Raw genomic sequence first — 18,159 nt, 5'->3', positions numbered from 1 at the left:
TACGCCAACCAAATATAACATGCAAATTATGGGTGAGAAATAGTCTTTTTTATAGCGAACCAGTTTTTTGCATCGTCAATACATTTTTTTCATAATGAAATGATTATATCAGTTTTTTAATTGTGTTGCTTGTTTGCTGTTTCATTGACATCCTTCCCAAAGTCCTTTTAATCTTAACCATATTTTGATATCTCTATTAATATGTTATACAGTGTTGTATTTATTCAAGACCATATCATATTATTAAGGCATGGACGATTTATTCTATCAAAACACAATTTATGATTGATGCTTGATTCTGTGTACACAAATAGCAATTAAATTTACTTTTATGGCTTGTATATCAAATGTAGAGACATTTGCATGTTGGAAGTGTATGAATTTCTCCTTATGCTGATCTAGATCATTAAATTTATACATTTGGAAAAATCAAGTACCATGCCTGCAGAGAAGCTAAAGCTAGAAAAGCATTGAAGCACATTTTCACCCTGCAGTTAAAAGCTTTATCGCTTTATATTTGATTAACTTTCTACAATTGACTCGTGTTCATCGTTCTTCAACCTTTATCGAAAAGCGCTTGATGTTATGGGGAGAGGAAAATATCTTTTTGAATTATTTGAATGGAAATAATATTGTAACAATTTTTCATGGCTATTCACTGTAACTAATTTATAAATTCCCGCCCAAGGAAAGCTTACATTGCTTCCTAATTGATGTGGAGATCTTTGTCGTCTAGCTCGTAGGCATACAGATTACAGTCGTTTTTACAAAAGAAATGAAGAAACTGATTTTTATTATTACATAATTGGGGTACTGATATACACGTATCTTTACTCAACTTTAAGTTGTCCATTTAGCAAAGAGAATTGAAAAACAGTTTTACCAATAAAAGTGCGAGATTAAAGTAAAATGCGGCATATCTAGAAGAAATGATAATGAACCCGCATGGGAATGGCGCGATTTTAACTATTTAGTTACATGCAAAGAGGCATTGCTGTACTTTCTTTTATCTTTTTATATGCAATATTAACATGTCAACATTAATATTTTACCAATTTTATGCCTGGGAGAGGAAAGAGGACGATATCATATAATTTTTTTACGACTTTCTCATTTAATTTACGGTAAGTATCTGTCTTAACTCTGTCTTTTAAGCGTATAATTGGAGCTGACTTTTCAACGGGATCACGATGTCTTTATTAACCGTGAAACACAAAAAGTTAGCATTCCATGCCGATTTTCATGGCGGGAATCTAAGTTTTTCTTGTAATGATACACATCACATCATCACAATTTCCTGCTTTGTTTCCAACAGTTATTACTGAAAATGTATGTAAGAATGCATTATGATTGACAGTGTAGATTGTAGATTTCTATTTTATACTTTTTGCAATATTAATTTTGATTTGTTTTATGTCTTGTTTATAGTTTTATTTTCTATATTGTATATATATTAGTACTTTATTAATCAACTCTCTAGACAAACTGACCACATAACATATGTTGACAATTTATGATACTTCAAAAAGTACAGATAAATAACATGTAAAACACCATGGAGTTAATTCTAGAAATATATTTTGTATATATATTTAAAATTATTCTTTTAAAAATATTTAACTTCGTGTATCAAAAATCATATGATTTTATTTATAAATAAGGCGAAATTTTTTTTTTTAGCATCATCGGAATTTTTTGTTATCTTATTTTTCATAATTCCTTTCAGACCAACACGTACTAAATCTCAAAAAGCTATTGTAATGATTACCAAAATAAACTATAATAGCAGCATGGACATTCAAGGTGGGACCATTTTCAATTGGTGACACGACATATTCTAAAATGCTGCTTTCACTGAAGCAACTGAGAACGGAATCTGGAATCTAATTTTTAAAATAGCTTTGTTATTCGTATGTTTGTCTATAACACAACTGGGAAAGCAAACAAACATTAGATAGATATATTTAACTTTTATAAGGAATTTTGTCTGATATTCAACAGGTGATCACTCTTAGGATTTTATCATAGCTAAATCATCTTACTTGAATGTGAAGTGTTAAAAGGGCAATGTCTTCTGTTCAGACAAACGATACGGTTCTTTTATGTTTTTATTTTTAAATGAAAAACGCAATATTATATAAATAAAAGGAGATGTTGTGTATATATCACTGAGACAGCAACCCAACGATACGAAAAGGAACAAAAGAAAGCTAGAGGTCAACATACGGTCTTTAACAATGGTTTGAATTAATGAAGTGGAACTCTCAAAAGAAACAAACAACACAGCTGAGTTACCATCAATTCTGACTCTTTAGTCACATCATTTCAAAATTGACCTAAGTTTCGATGATAAACGTTTTATATAAAAAAAAACTATTTCTAATAAGGACGGAAATATACTTCATGACCTATAAGTTGATAACATGAGTTTGTAATGCCGATAATTAATAGTATTTTCATCTTTAAAATGATGAAAGGTATTCGGTTATATAGCAAAACCTTATACCACAAAGATGTTCTTATCATTATTTAAGATGGATTCATAGTGGACTAGCACGCGCCGTAACTCATTTTTTAACGTTAGTTGTTGATGTTAATCGCCATTTTATCTTATCGTGCAGCCAATCAGCGTGACTTTAATACGACATTATAAATGACCCATACGGAACTTTTACGCGCCGTAAGCTTTGATTCAGTGCAAATGAAAATAGTTGACTGAAGCGTTATAAATTTATATTCTTGAAATGGTATACTGCAAAAGTGTGATCTGTAGAAGCAATTATGAGTTTCTTGATGCCGATAAAAGAATGGTCATTAATTATTCATTTTGATTTTTCTGTCCAAAATCTGACTGTAGGTCTTTTGATGTTGGGTGATCGATTGTGCTGCATAATACTTATTTTCATGTCAGAAGAATTGGAACATTTAAAATTTGATAAAATGACTTGTTTTTGTTGTAATTGTATATTAGAAATCGGTCTCCGGTTGTATCTACAAAGCTGATGGTATCTCGGGTTTATCAAGGTACAAGGATCCGCTTGAAATACAACTCGGCTGCGTTCGTCATTAACTTATGATTTGGGATAAATAATATTGATGCAAAATCTTAATTTAATGGAATTTGTTGTCAAAAATGATAAAGTTCCCCTTTGAGATATTGTTTTTCAGCTATGGGTTATGCTATTATATATTCATCAACACATTGCTAGCAAAGTAGTTTTCTCTACGTATATATTCGATGCGAATTTGGTCGCATTTGTCACAATAAATAACACTATGTTGATACTCCAATAATTTATAATTTTCCTTTCTTCTTAAAGTGGCGTATTTGTGTATGTTAAGTTTTTATTTTCTTCTGTTTCAATTGCGGATACTGCTTAGATCATACAAACATGACTAAAAGCTTCCCTCGAGCTTATAGTACATTTCCCTTTGCCAATAGAACTTGGAAGATGCAACTGAAAAATATAAAAATACTATAAAAAAGACATTATTGGACAATCAAAAAATGCCAAAAAAATGATCTCGTGAAAATGGCAAACCATGCACATGCAAACATTATACTGGGACCGTTCTTAATTATGAATTGTTGGTCGTTCATTCGGCGTGACTCTGGGATGATTTTTGATATTTTACGATATATCTATATTGCACACCCAAGGAGTAACAATACATAAAAATAAAAAAGATCGGAAATATGGATGGTTGTTTATCTTTTAAGTCTTTCAAAAATATGGATTGACATGAACGGATTAATTTTCACAGCTAGTTCAAAATGGATATAGTAAATAGGATATATTTTGGAATACTATATGAACCAAATACAACATATCAACTTTGCATTCATATACCAGTGGGTGCTTTCTCAAAAATGAGACAACATATTTCAATTCGCCAATGCAACCATACGTTGGCTGCGCCCTCTGTTTCGGTAACGGGGCATTCAATAGTCCGCTCTACCAGTATATTCATTAAATAAAATACCTGTCTTTGCGGCACATGTATGTAGATAAGCTTGAATTGTCTTCCTTGATTAGAATTGGGTGAATTGTCTTCCTTGATTAGAATTGGGTGTATCTCGGGTACTGCGGAAGCCACATCTGGTCCCTGTCGAGTTTACACATGCGCATGGTAAATCATGGGAACTGAAAGACTTATGAGCAATAATAAAACCAGAGAAATACGGAATAAGACAAAAATAAAACAAGTAAACGGTCACCTATTCTGTAGTAGAATTACCCTGTTGATGTACACCCATTTACTAAAAGATTATAAAAAACAATTCCTAATAAAAAATTGCATTAATAATTTTCTTATGCACATTAAGTAATTCTATTTTAAAAGTGTTACTGTTAACACATTAAGGACATTTCAATTTAGTTTCAGAAATGTCTGAAAAGAAAACCTTTCCAAGTCTAGTTCAGATTGCCGTTAGGTAGATATTTACAAGACAGTTTAAGTACTGTTTAGACCGCCAGATATTTACAAGACAGTTTAAGAAGTGTTTAGACCGCCAAATATTTACAAGGTGGTTTAAGTACTGTTTAGAGAACCTCCGGATATTTGCAAGGCGGTTTAAGTACTGTTTAGACCGCTAAATATTTACAAGATGGCTTAAGTACTGTTTAGACCGTCAAATATTTCCAAGGTGTTATAAGTACTGTTGAGACCGGAAGATAGTCAACAATACTTTTTAATCAGATAGCATTGTGTATACCATTCTGTTCAGCTTGAATTTTTTTCAGAAGCTACGGTTTGTGTTACGGTTACTTAGTTCATGTAAAAGTTATATGAACATGAGCCGAACTAACTGACTGAAGGGGATTACCAATGAATATAGAACAAACGTCCTGCAAGGGGATTACCAGAGAACATGGCCCGAACTGTCTGCAAAGGGATTACCAAAAAACATGGGCCGAACTGACTGCAAGGGGGATAACTAAAGAACATTGGCCGAACTGACTACAAGGGAGATCATTAGAGAACAAGGGCCGAACTGACTGTAAGCCGATTACAAGTGAACATGTGCTTAACTGACTGTGACCTTACTGCATTACAAATATGTAAAAATATATATATACTAGTAATACAAAATGTACGATTTTCAAGTTTTTTCTTCCCGGCGTACAGGCAAAATCATTGAGATTCAAGAATCAATATAGTGTTGTTTATGTTATTTATTGTCAAGTTGTCAAAGCAAAGTACAAAAAAATGATAATACACACACAGGGCTTTTCAATAGGGTATCGTTGCTATTTTGCTATTAGAAAAACTGGAAATAGAAATAAAGTAAAAATCTTTGAAATTAAAAGAAGATGGGTAACTTCTTTGATACATATTTGTGAAAAAATAGAATTTGTTTGTAATATTTATTTGTATAAGAATTATAAGCAGAACCTTATTAATATTTATTAAATTAAGTATATGAAAATAAAAAAATAATTTGAAGAAAAATACAAACTAATGAATGCGAAATTGTCGAGTCATGATATAGAGAAAAAAGCAAAACTTTATACTTACCTTTTTTCAGAACTTTACCTTTTTTTATCTTAATGAATAACATTAAATATGATATTTTAAAGATTTCAGGAATATATGGGTACTTCATAATGTTAACGAGTTAATAATCTCTTGCTGTGGAATAAGGTATTATCATCCAATATCATCCTATATTTCATTATCTCCCGTAGTGATTGTTTTCATCCAGACCCTACTGAAATAAGATACTGCAGATGATAATAAAGAAATAAGTGATTGCGTCTCTCCGGGAAGGGTGCGGACCTGAAGGCTTTAAGCAACTGTAAGGGAAATGTGAAACTGAAATCTATTACTTTTTATATTAATGTTTGATTTCCATTATGGTTTTTGAATATGGGTATAATTCATTTTCTGACTTTTTTGGTCTTGCTAATTGTCTGCGGAACGTCTTAAGCCTCGGGGTTGTCAAGCCCATATCAATTCAATATTGTTCTTCTCCTTTATTTAAAATTTTGAGCAGAATAATTATAGATAATGTTTTATCTTCATGCAGTTTCTAAGTTTATTTTTTTATTATATTTGTGTTTCTTTTTTTATATGTGTCAACGTTTGTGTGCGCTTAGAACTACTGGGTTACGAATTGCGCACTTGAAAAATACCTTTTTAACGTAAACCAATAAACGAAAGATGATACATGGTAACCTTCAATAAGACAGCAATCTTACTACACAGGCTGTTCTTAAATGATATCCAGAGATTAACAACCACATAGCCTTTAGAAAGAGGACAATTGCCGAAACAAAGCAAAAGGCAGCACTGTTTCTACTTATTTGTCCAAGGAAATCAGAAATTCAATTCTGTTTATGAATCAACCGATAGTTAAAACTTCTAAATTACCAACTTCAATGTTATCACGGTTGTTAGATTGAAATTGTTGCTTACAGCGACTGATATTAGAGTGAAGGAAGGATTGATTGATCTGTTGTTGTCTTTCGTTTGGTTACTGTCTCATTTACCTTTTCCCTACATATATTTCTTTGTCAATAGATGAAGTATTTTGGACAATCTTAAATGTAGCATTCATTTGCGAGTGTTCTTTGATATTGTGCAATGTTCTCTTTATCTCATTTTATTGTAGCAACAGAGATAATATACCCTATTACATGTTATGTGTCTGTCTCAAGTCAGAAACCTCTTTCTTTGTTATTTAAAATGTTTGTGTACAGTTTAAAATTGTTATGGCAATATGAGATCTTTTGGTAACTTCTGTGATGTCAGGACGATTTGGTATGGAAGCTATATACTTGAAGACCACGTGCTGACATAAATTTTTTTCTTGTCATGAGTTTTTAATTGTTGTCTTACTGAAGTTTCGTTAACTTCTCAATATAATTCTTCAATTCATAATCAAAAGTGTAAAAACAGGTTTTTTTTTTGTTACATTTGGAATGAATCGCATAAGACACCAAAAAGGAAACTAATTGTAAACCTGCCGTGTTTGTTATATAATGGTGTACACAATATTTATATCATGGTGTACACAACGTTTATATAATGGTGTACACAATATTTATATCATGGTGTACACAACGTTTATATAATGGTGTACACAATATTTATATCATGGTGTACACAACGTTTATATAATGGTGTACAAAATGTTTATATCATGGTGTACACAATGTTTATATAATGGTGCACAAAATGTTTAAACCATAGTGAAGAATATTGAATATTTTCTTCGATTCTTTGGTTGCATATAATCAAAATTAATAAGAAAGCACTTACTCCAATTTTCTTATCATTACATTGTATATTCAAGATCTGTATTTGTTTCGCTGTTTTGTTGATTTCTTTTATAGTACTTCATTCTGCCTTTTTTGTTTAATTTAGGTGTTTATAGAAAGACAAACTTAGAAAACCTTTACAACCGATAGTATCAATAATAACAAGTTTTACATTTCGGCTGTTTGAATTTGAAACCCAACAAATGAACGTGTATACCTTTTAATGAATACATGTACATGGAGATTTTGGACAAACGTTAAGGAGACATCACCCCAACGACCAAAAAAAAAAAATACATACAGTTAACAAAGTTGTATTTATTATTGTTACCAGAAAACACATTGCTACACACATTGCTACAAATAAAACAATATAATCCTGTAGCAAGATTTGCAATATTCTTAAATTTCTTTTTTTTTTAATCCCAGAGACATTTATATTTTGACTTGAAATCATGTTGACAATCATTCGTACTGTGGGAAGATTACTTCTCCGTCACCCAAAGCCTTCATCTACACAGAAAATCCTAAATCGTGTCAGGTAGGAAAACTTCAGAGATTTTCTCACCCCTTACAATATCTTAACAAGTACCGATCAATTGAGGAATTAAACAGTTTAATCGAAAATCGATGGAGTTTTAGTTCGAGGAAGAAGATTCTTTTTTAAAATGCAATATGAATAAAAGAAAAGGGTAGTTCGAAATAATGAACAGAAATTGTCCTATCTAGGAAATCTATTGTGAATATGAAATGTGAAATCAATAGCATTTGTTATCAATTCATTTTTGAGTTGTGTGTTGAAAACCTCGGACACATCATTCCTGTTTGCCTACCTCGTATCTGCACTGGGATTAAAGGATGAGTTTCTTTTATCTAGTACGGTAAATACATGGCAGTGTAAGATTGTCACGTTGGAGCAATCCTAGGCCGATTTTCTCTTTGATTCTAGATAACTGTCGTGAAAAATTACCCCAATTCACACCATAACATGTTTTGTTTGCCGTAGTGTATACATATTTATCAATGTAAGCTCTTAAAAAATAAGTATAATGGTTCAAACATAGGTAAAAATTTCGTTAATCTAAAATACCTTTTAATAGTCAAATAAAGAACTTTCAATTTGATTGATTGATTTGAACCCAAACTAGGTTAATTTCATTTGATAGCTTTTATATATACTTTTTTAATCTAATGCACATAACTCTTCAGGTATATACGGGAAAAAAATTCTCAATAATTCGGAGATAACTTATATCCTTTTCTGGTTTGTATTTCTATCATTAGAAAAACCAGAACGACAATAAATATCAGAATAAAAAATCCACTGTATGTGGACGCACAAGATGTTAAAAAAAATCACAAAATGCTTTTATTCCAAATTAATTATATTTTGGTATCGTCGATTTAGAACTAAATTTAAGTTATGCAACAGTGGGTACCTACAACGTCTCACCAGGACCGGGGACAGATACATACTAATAAGCATCTAATCTTTAGCTCTGTCATTCACAGTTTTAAAATATCATGGTGACTTAATTAATAAAATCTGGTTTGGATATTAATGTGTTCCATCGTCAGATGGTTCCCATTGCATACAATTATTGAACCCTATGGATTATTGAAATAAGTGAAAGAAATGGTATACCAGAACATTTTTAATTCACTGAATATGCAATTTTAATTGACTTGCTAATTGAATCAACTAAGTATGTATGAACCCCCGTCAAGAACATGCGCGGGTTGTACATATATATGTTAATATTGGAACTGGGAGCCACGGGTTACTAATTATAAGTTTTATCATTCAGTCATGTGATTGGTGTTTTATTTTGTGTGGCTAATTAAGACCATACTTATATCTAATTTGTCAAATTTGGGTTAATCTGGCGTTTCCTTCTTACGATGTCAGAGATTTAAGTCGTTATGGACATGTGGCTGAAATGAAATAAAATCGCCACTTGCTATTGACAAGCTTAATATGATTATTTTTTTTTGGAATGTTTATTAATTTTGTTTTATAGGTCAGCACAACAAAATATCCTAAAATGTAAAACTGCACGCAGCCTTATTTGCTGGATTCTAAATGAAAAAAAAAATTATATGACTGATATGATTGATGATTGTGCTGGATGTTGAACTTCAAGCAGGCAGTATTTCAACAATGTTTGAGCAAAATCCATTAAGGATGTAGTCATGTCAGGTTTAGGAATTTTTGTTAGATGTTCGCACTCCTTGTGTTTTTTCCTACGATACTGGGTAAAATATTTTGACCCATATCACCCACTTTTCTTTTCATAGAAGACATCAATAGCTCATAAAAAGGTCATTACCAAAATTATAGCAGATCTAGATTTTTTTCTTACGATTTGAGACCCAAATAATGCCATTGCTAAATATAAGGTAAAAGTCCAAGTCAGCCTTTTACGGCCATTTTAAAAAAATCAAATATCTCAAAAAGGAGTTCCATAACCTATCAATATTTTTAGCTTATTTTGTTCCGTAACTTATGCTCTTCTGACTTATAGTTTCAATTTTAAATTCTATGTTTTTTTTAAATTCCTTGATGTTATAAGAATGGCACCAGATCGACAAGCTGAGCCAGACTTTAACGTGCTACCCACATAAACCACAGGAAGATATTACATCCCACTTGGAAATTTTATTCCCACAATGAGCCGAACAGTATTTACACTTTCTACTAAATACTTTTTGAAATGTGTTGTGGTAGACTGTTACCACCAATTTTGACTGAGATAAGGGAAGATGATCTGTGCTATTATTTAGCTTTTTTAAAATCTCACCAATATGCTATTTTAACTGAGGAAAAAACTATTCCCCACCACATTTCTTTTGAAGTAACTGGTTATACAATGTTTTTACATTTTGTTAGGATACTATATGTGTATGAGATTTTGAAATAAAATACTAGACTATACCGGGGTATTTCTTTCTAAATAATATTACAGAAAACAAAAGAAAGAAGGATTTCACCTTATTCCTTTCTTTGTGACAAAATATAATAGATAAATGGTATGATCTATATTTTAGAACTAAATTATCGAAGTTGTCATCCCTTATAATTCATTTTTTTACATATTTAATGATTCAAAATATATTTGTTTTGCATTTGTTAAAACTTATTACCAGAAGAAGAAGAAAAAAACGGATAGAAATATCCCCATTTAAACGAAAAGTACTTTAAATTTATTTTCTGTATCAAAATTTGTCAATTTCAGTTAAAAAAAGCCCAGACCTATCATTTATTAACCAATGGTGGAACATTCCCATGCTCCCGATCGTGCGAGACCCTCATGGGAAGTCAATGTAGTTAAACAACACCCGTTGTGTGAGAGAGCATAATGAATTTTGAATTGACGATAATTGCTCTTTGAGAGCAGACCATAGAGAACCCCTCCGTGTTTTAAAACAAGTCTCTAAACGATTGTCGATAAAACCGGTTGTACATTTATGCACACAGGTGCCTTATTATTGGTCAGTACGGTAAAACTGAAATAAAGGGAAAAACGAAATAACTTGTTAAGAAAAAATTAACTAATAAAGGGTAAATCTTTGTAGTTCAGAGGTCGTTTCATCAATGCTTTCTCAATTTAATACGCTAACATATCCACAAAAATACAAGAGGAACTAAAATGAAAACATTTATCCACACGCGCATCTAATGCAGTACAATTAGTACCGTTTAATGTTCTTATACATAGTGTGTATATGCATATATAATCTAAAAATGTGTTTATACGTTATTTTTTAACGGTTGTCCATCGGAATTCTCTTTTTTTTATGTATACAAAAGTCGGAAACTTAAGGAACTCTGTATACCTTAAATAATTTACTTTAAACTTGAACAAATAAATAAGCATGGTGGTCTAAGGGAACTTTCGTATTCATTTCTGCAATTTCTAATTTTCATCTATATATGCTCAGTTCATTGACAGAATAATTTCAAATATTTAAATGCTGTAACTGATTGAACTTTTTGGATATACCTCACTTTTTGTAATTGCAAACTAAGGGGGCCTTGATCATTTTAAATCAAACGTTGATTGACTCTTGACAATTATTACCAAAATATTAAGAATCATGGACTGAAATCTGTATACGTTTAGACCAAGGAGGTTGTATGAGACAACCCTTGTTTAGACGGTATTCACGTTTGTCTTTATAGAGTTTTCTGACTTTTCAGTTAACAATAAATTTTCTTTTGAAAGTTGTGGACTTGTTCAGTATGCTGGTACATCTTTTCATTTTTTTTTAAATGTACCGTCATGGAATTGTACAGAAGCAAAAACTAATTTCAAACATAGAGCGGTAATTAATGTTTAAAAACAGTTAACTTTCCAATAACTGACTTTGTTTGAATTATAAAACTTTTGCCTAGGGAAACTCCTAGGTAGGACAAACGACATCATTTCTAGAAATAAGATAAAATTGCGGAAGATTTTTTTTTATCGTGATTTAAAAATGATGTTTAATTGGAATTCAGATTCAAGAATAATATTCAAATCGGCAATAAATTCATCAAAGGACTGAACCCACAAAAGATCTGGGGCCTGTCCTCAGACTTATCTTATGACATCTAGAATGGACGTAAGACTGTCCGAATACTCGAAGCTCTCTTAGGATTATCTGACCTAGGATATCCTAACCGCTACCCTAAGTGTTGGACTATAAGAAAATAGCAAATAAAAAAATTAAAACTATATATTAAGATAAAAATGCATAAAAATTAACCAATGATGATAAAATAATTTTAAAAAAGTATCAATAATATTATTATAATGATTATAAAAAATTATATATACTTTTACGAAAGAACAACAACAACAAAAATATCACTAAGTTTTGTATAAAAAAATAACCAAACTAAGTGTAAATGTCTCAGTACAACTGAGTATATAATCGGTAAAAATAATGTAACAAATACACGTCTTGATATGTTTTCCCGATGTAACTATTATCTTTTTTCGGCCATAAGCAGGGAACAACTGCATAAACTTATACAACTTGATAAAATAATATGTACGTTATGAAAAAAATATTCTTAATAAAACATCATAATTTTTCCATTTTTTTTTTATACATGGTAATAAAACTACCATTAACAATTCGGGAAATGAAAGAATACTATTTATTTGAAATAACATTATGGGATATCTCATATATATCAATAACATCACATAAACTTGATATATGATTTACCGATACACAATCCCGATTCTGTGGAAGAGATGATTTTCATCCAATCGCTTGCGAGAAAGGCGTGACAGCATGACAGGGTGCTCACCATGAAAACGGCTTGTCTGAAAACATTGATTGAAGATTCATATAGATTGTAAACATATCAGTTTAAGCATTAACAGCGCCAAATAACAAGTGTAAAGTGTTGAAATGTAGAAATTTAACAAACTATCACCTGTTCTTGAAGAATCAGCTCTGCATGTTTACAGTTAAGCTTTTGTAAATAGACAAATAAACTGGAAAATTGTCTTAATAATGATTGCATCTTTCATGGATAGAAGTGACCCCCAGCATATTTCTCCACCAGGGGTCAGTTACGGTCACCCGGAAGGAAGTATGATCCAGAACCAACAATATAATTATTACAATACTCAAGCAAATGGGTATACGGGTGCATATTCTAATGTTAACAATATAAATTCCAGGGACTTGTTTTTAAGGCGTTCTGAATTTGGATTGCATGGATCCATGAATGATACCAATATTCCATCTCGGACGTCCGGAATGCTATTTCATTCCTCTTCTGGATATCCCTCCCATCATCATCACCAAGATGTTAGCACACACGTTTTACTTCAGGGTCTTCACGAAGCTTCACCTTACCACAGCTCACGCCAAAATGTGCCTCCACAATCTGGATATTTTAATATTCCTGGACATACAAGTGACATGTATTCCCGTGGTGATCAGCTTGGATACAATTCATTACCTCGTTCAGAGCAGTATCATGATCATTCGCAACAATCTTTCCTTAATCACATGAACATGTTTCCGAATGGATCGTCGTCCTTTTTTCGATACATTAGACCTCCTATAAAGCAAGAACGCACGTGCTTATGGATTGACCAAGACCAACAAGAACCAAAAAAGGCATGCAATAAAGTATTTTACACGATGCATGAAATTGTGAACCATATAACTATAGAGCATGTTGGAGGACCGGAGCAGACGTGTCATACCTGTTTCTGGCAAGAATGTCCGCGAGAAGGACGACCTTTTAAAGCAAAATATAAACTGGTCAATCATATTAGAGTTCATACCGGAGAAAAGCCATTTCCGTGTCCGTTTCCGGGATGTGGAAAAGTTTTTGCCAGGTCTGAAAATCTCAAGATCCATAAACGAATACATACGGGTAAGAATGAAAAAAACTGTCTCGTATATTTTGAAAATTACAAAAATAATATATATTTTTTAACAAAAACTGATAACAAAGCTATTTAACTGTTTAATAAATAACTCGTTATTCTCTTATAAATATTTACTTTAAAGGAAAACAGTATAAAAGATATCGCAGTGGCTTGACGGTTTGGAAACATTCTAAAGGAAAAGGAAATATTAAAAGTCTTTCTAAGATTTTTATCAATTGAATTATAATTAAAGACTTTCCTGATAATTTGAAATTCTACAGGTCTATGTTTATATAAAAAAAAGCAAAAAGACAAGAAAAGGGATTTAAATTGGATATGTTATAAATTTAACTTTCTGGTGAAACAAATATATAACTTTATGTTTAAAAAATCACAGAAAGGTGTATTTATATTTTTTAGTTTTTATTATTCTTCACATCATTTAATTGTTACACATACTTAGCAGAAAAATATTCCACAAACGTGCAAAACATATGTATGTACCGGATTACAATTGAGCCGTATCTGGCTTCTATTTCAAACGTTCTAAAAGACTCAGATCTATATCATAATAAATATTTATAATTTCACACCGTTTCACTTTTTGATGGCAAAATCATTAGAAGGACACAAAAGTTCGTCTTAATGGTTCGTTCACTATTAGCATGTCTCAATTAAGGAATTGACGATATACTGTTAAAAGCATATATTTCAAAATATTCATCAAGAAATATATTTTAGAGAGAACATGCACATTTTGCCGTTACTATCACAAAAATGTAAATCATGTACATTTCTCCCTTTTGACAGATGCTTAAATCATTATGATGTGTTATGTATTGAAAAATAATTACCTTGAGAAACTGTCCCTTCTAAATTATGAAGGAGAAAAAACCTTTGTAGAGAGAATCATTACTTACATTATTCCTCCGAGAGGTAATAAATGGTTTTGACAGGGAAATAAAACCTTTGATCTGAAAAAAAGAAGATTTCAAGTTAAGATATTAAGCAGAATTTGTGAATATGATTACTAGCATTTTGTAATTATTTAACGTTCACGATATCATAAATATATTTGTTACGTATTGTAAGGTTAATTCGTCCATTGTTAGTTATAAATATTGCACATAATTAATATTTACCGTTTTAGATAAATCAAAGATATATTGAAACCTATCTTTTATCATACATATATTTTAATGATGGTCATAGTTTTCGATCCATATTTATTTATTTTTCATAAAAGATATTATATATTTAAAATTGAATGACACATGCATTTAGGAACAAGTGCATTTATATGGTATAACACTTCGATTCCTTAACTTATGTATATGTTTATGGTGTTTTGTTCTATAACACAATATTGTTAAAATGAACGCTTCAGCTTAATTGTGTGTAAACAATTGCTGCTAAAAAAAAAACATCTTCAACTAGTTGTAAATTTTAATGCACTTATAAAAACTTATAAAATCTGGTTCCATTTATTTACGTTTTTGTCAATAATATCTTGTGGATTCAAGTTGGTCAAAATGGCTATCGGATATTTTCTAAATATGATTTATTAAATAATCAACAAAAGGTTATCTATTTCCTTTTTGTAATCATTTCAAATAATCCCGGTTTTCATCGGTTTCCTAATTCAGAAATCAGTTCAATAGATTTTCGCGTCAATAATCTGAAAGGGTTAATCTCGGTATGTGTCAAAGTTTTAGGTTTTGCACAGCTGTTTCAAACTAAGATGTTTTCTAATATAAATCCATTGCAGCTAAATATGCTTAAAACAACAACTTTTCTCAGCGGTTTATACATGTTAAGTAGAATATTATACTCCGATAAAATTCCAATCAATTTTATGTAAGTATCGTTTTTGCTACAGTGACTTCTTCATTAACCGTTTTTGTGAAATATCTCTTATCTGTTCGTTCATGCGGTTATCCCCAAAAATTCAACTACACACTGTCAAGATTTTCACTGCGGGAGTGTCAAAGTTTGCTTAAGAATACGTAAGACCAACTGCGAGAAGAGTTAAAGTAATCAGGGAATTATATATGTAATGAGCCAAACTGGTCACTTCCTTTAAAAGGTCATATGGGAATTAGTAAAGGCCGTTTAATTCTCCCCGACGGGCTTTCTCAAATCATCTAGTTGTAAAAGAAATCAGTTAATCGTAATTTCTGGGATGAAACACAATATTGAAGAATTATTTCCAATAAATTGTCATTTCTTCATTTTTGCTGTGCATTATCTTTTTGGTCATTTATTTTTCAATTTCTAAAAATCTAAACATTCTTTTGTTATATATTATTATATAAAAGTTTATTAATTACTTTGAAAATTAATAAATTAAGAAGCAGCATTAACAAGGTTTGTGAAATATATAACACTGGATGTTTTGTATTTTAAGTAGCTGTCTCAATGACATATAAACCTACCCACTTTTTAACCATAATGATAATAATCAGAACAAATAAGGTTATAGCTATATTATAATACATTGTAAAACGAACAAATAAAAAATATTAAGAAGATTGTCGAAGTGAACAATTAAGACGTCAGAAAATTTAAAAAAATACAGAAAATATATTTTTTTATGTTTAAATTAATTAATTTATTTATCTATTTATTACAAAACCCCCTTTTTAAGTAAACATATGAAATTCCTATGCAATAATTCTTTATATAATTTCAACTTTTTTTATAAACTAAACATCTTCTATTGAATTATACCTATGGTTATTAGTTTCTTTCATTTTTTTTCATAATCCTGAGTAAAACTTTTTTGTTTTGGATATGCGTTAGGATACACATTGACAAATAATTGGGATATACGCAAAACATTGCATATATTTTAAGAATGTTTAATTAAAAGGCGCATCGATTATTTATCGTTTTCATTCGTATGCGTTTGTTGTATTTTTTTTAATATAACATATATTTTTCGTGGGGTGGGAGGGGGGGGGGGGTTTAAATTATAAAACTTTGATCATACCTCTCGTGAACGTGCTTTTCTGTTGCCTTAAATTCAAATATACAAAGAGGAGCTATTAACTATAACTATCAGAATAAATGAATCCAAAGCAAATGAATATTTTCAATCATTATCTATTTCAGGTGAAAAACCCTTCAAATGTGAATTCGAGGGATGCGATAGACGATTTGCTAATAGTTCTGATAGAAAGAAGCATTCTCACGTTCATACCAGTGATAAACCATACTACTGTCGAGTACGCGGTTGTGATAAAAGTTATACACACCCAAGCTCTCTTCGGAAGCACATGAAAATTCATGGAGAAATTACACCTTCAATGGAAAAAGATGCAGAAGAAATGGCAGCCTGTGGTGCAGGAGAATCACAAACAATATCTCCAGCAAAAAGTAAATCTAACTGGAATTCACCAACAGTGCAAAAAACGGTGGATAAGAAACCAGACGTTTCAAATCTACCACTAGTCAATTCGGAACCACCGTCATCAGCGCCGGAAATTCAAAAATTAAATGACTGGTTTGTGTGTCATTCAAGGTCAACTATACCGCCATCTGTAGTTAATAAAGAACATCAGAATATGGGTTCAGTGCCATCCCTACCAAGTGCTCCACCTTTACCGTCCGTACCTACGTTACCATCGTTTCATCACATGCCTATTATGCAATATTCATAACATGCAAAGACAAGGATAATGACCTAGTCACATATCACAGATGATTTATAAAAATAATTCTGTACACAGATTTATTTATTATTATTATTATTATAATTATATTGATACAATATTGTGTGTTCTTTTATATAAAGATATACCTTAAAACCAGGGAATCAACTATCAATTTCGAATAGTTTCATTCCAGACATTAGAATAAATATTATTCATGCTGTGTTGTCCTTTTCGAAGAGGAGAGAAGTTAAAATGATAATTTGTATACAGCACTACACCGGATCTTGTTCAGTTAAATACATGTATTAACTTACATCGTAGTGAAAAAAATATAAAACATTAAAATAGATCATGTCATTTAAATTAATCAAACACACAATAACGTGCAATATAATACAAATGCCACCGTGACATCTTATAGTACCTTTACACGCCCCCAAATTCTATACTGAAGAACCAAAAATTATACATAACGTGTGCTCTCTTTTCCACAACGAATATATAAATTTGATATTTTGCAAACATTCATGACTTGAAAAAAACTTGTGTATCAAGTTCTGTTAATGTGTATCTGCCTGTAGTTTGGTCTTTAGTAAAAATTGGACATTTTAAGACGTCCCCTCCTAATATAATTTTTACCATAGAACCAGTTTACGAATATATCTTTTAATGAAACTTTTGTAAATCGATGCTGTTATTCTATTTTTTTAATCTAAACTTGTCAATCATTTCAAGCAAAAAATCCTAAAACATCAGAATTTCTGTGTGGCCTTTACTGTGTGATCAGTATAATTTGATGTGATAAGTATTCGAGTTTTTTTATGAATTGTAAACCAATACAATTCGCATTTGTTG

General features: G+C 31.0%; 1 protein-coding gene across 1 annotated transcript; it reads left to right on the top strand.

Annotated features, from left to right (window-relative positions):
• Positions 1 to 12,648: 12,648 nt before the first annotated feature.
• Positions 12,649 to 17,422, top strand: LOC127738228 (zinc finger protein ZIC 4-like). The gene is made up of 2 exons (XM_052249403.1): positions 12,649 to 13,653; positions 16,763 to 17,422. The coding sequence occupies exons 1-2, from the start codon at positions 12,777 to 12,779 to the stop codon at positions 17,308 to 17,310; spliced, it is 1,425 nt and encodes a 474-aa protein (XP_052105363.1). The 5' UTR covers positions 12,649 to 12,776; the 3' UTR covers positions 17,311 to 17,422.
• Positions 17,423 to 18,159: the final 737 nt, after the last annotated feature.

This window comes from Mytilus californianus, unplaced genomic scaffold (assembly GCF_021869535.1).
Source record: "Mytilus californianus isolate M0D057914Y unplaced genomic scaffold, xbMytCali1.0.p SCAF_4, whole genome shotgun sequence".
NCBI lineage: Eukaryota > Metazoa > Mollusca > Bivalvia > Mytilida > Mytilidae > Mytilus > Mytilus californianus.
This window is presented reverse-complemented; position numbering and strand designations above follow the sequence as displayed.

Bases quoted from the DNA above. Each gene is read 5' to 3' on its own strand.
- LOC127738228 (XM_052249403.1), top strand. From the start codon at position 12,777: ATGATTGCATCTTTCATGGATAGAAGTGACCCCCAGCATATTTCTCCA. The intron at 13,654-16,762 runs GTAAGAATGAAA...TATCTATTTCAG, and splicing joins CCATAAACGAATACATACGG to GTGAAAAACCCTTCAAATGT.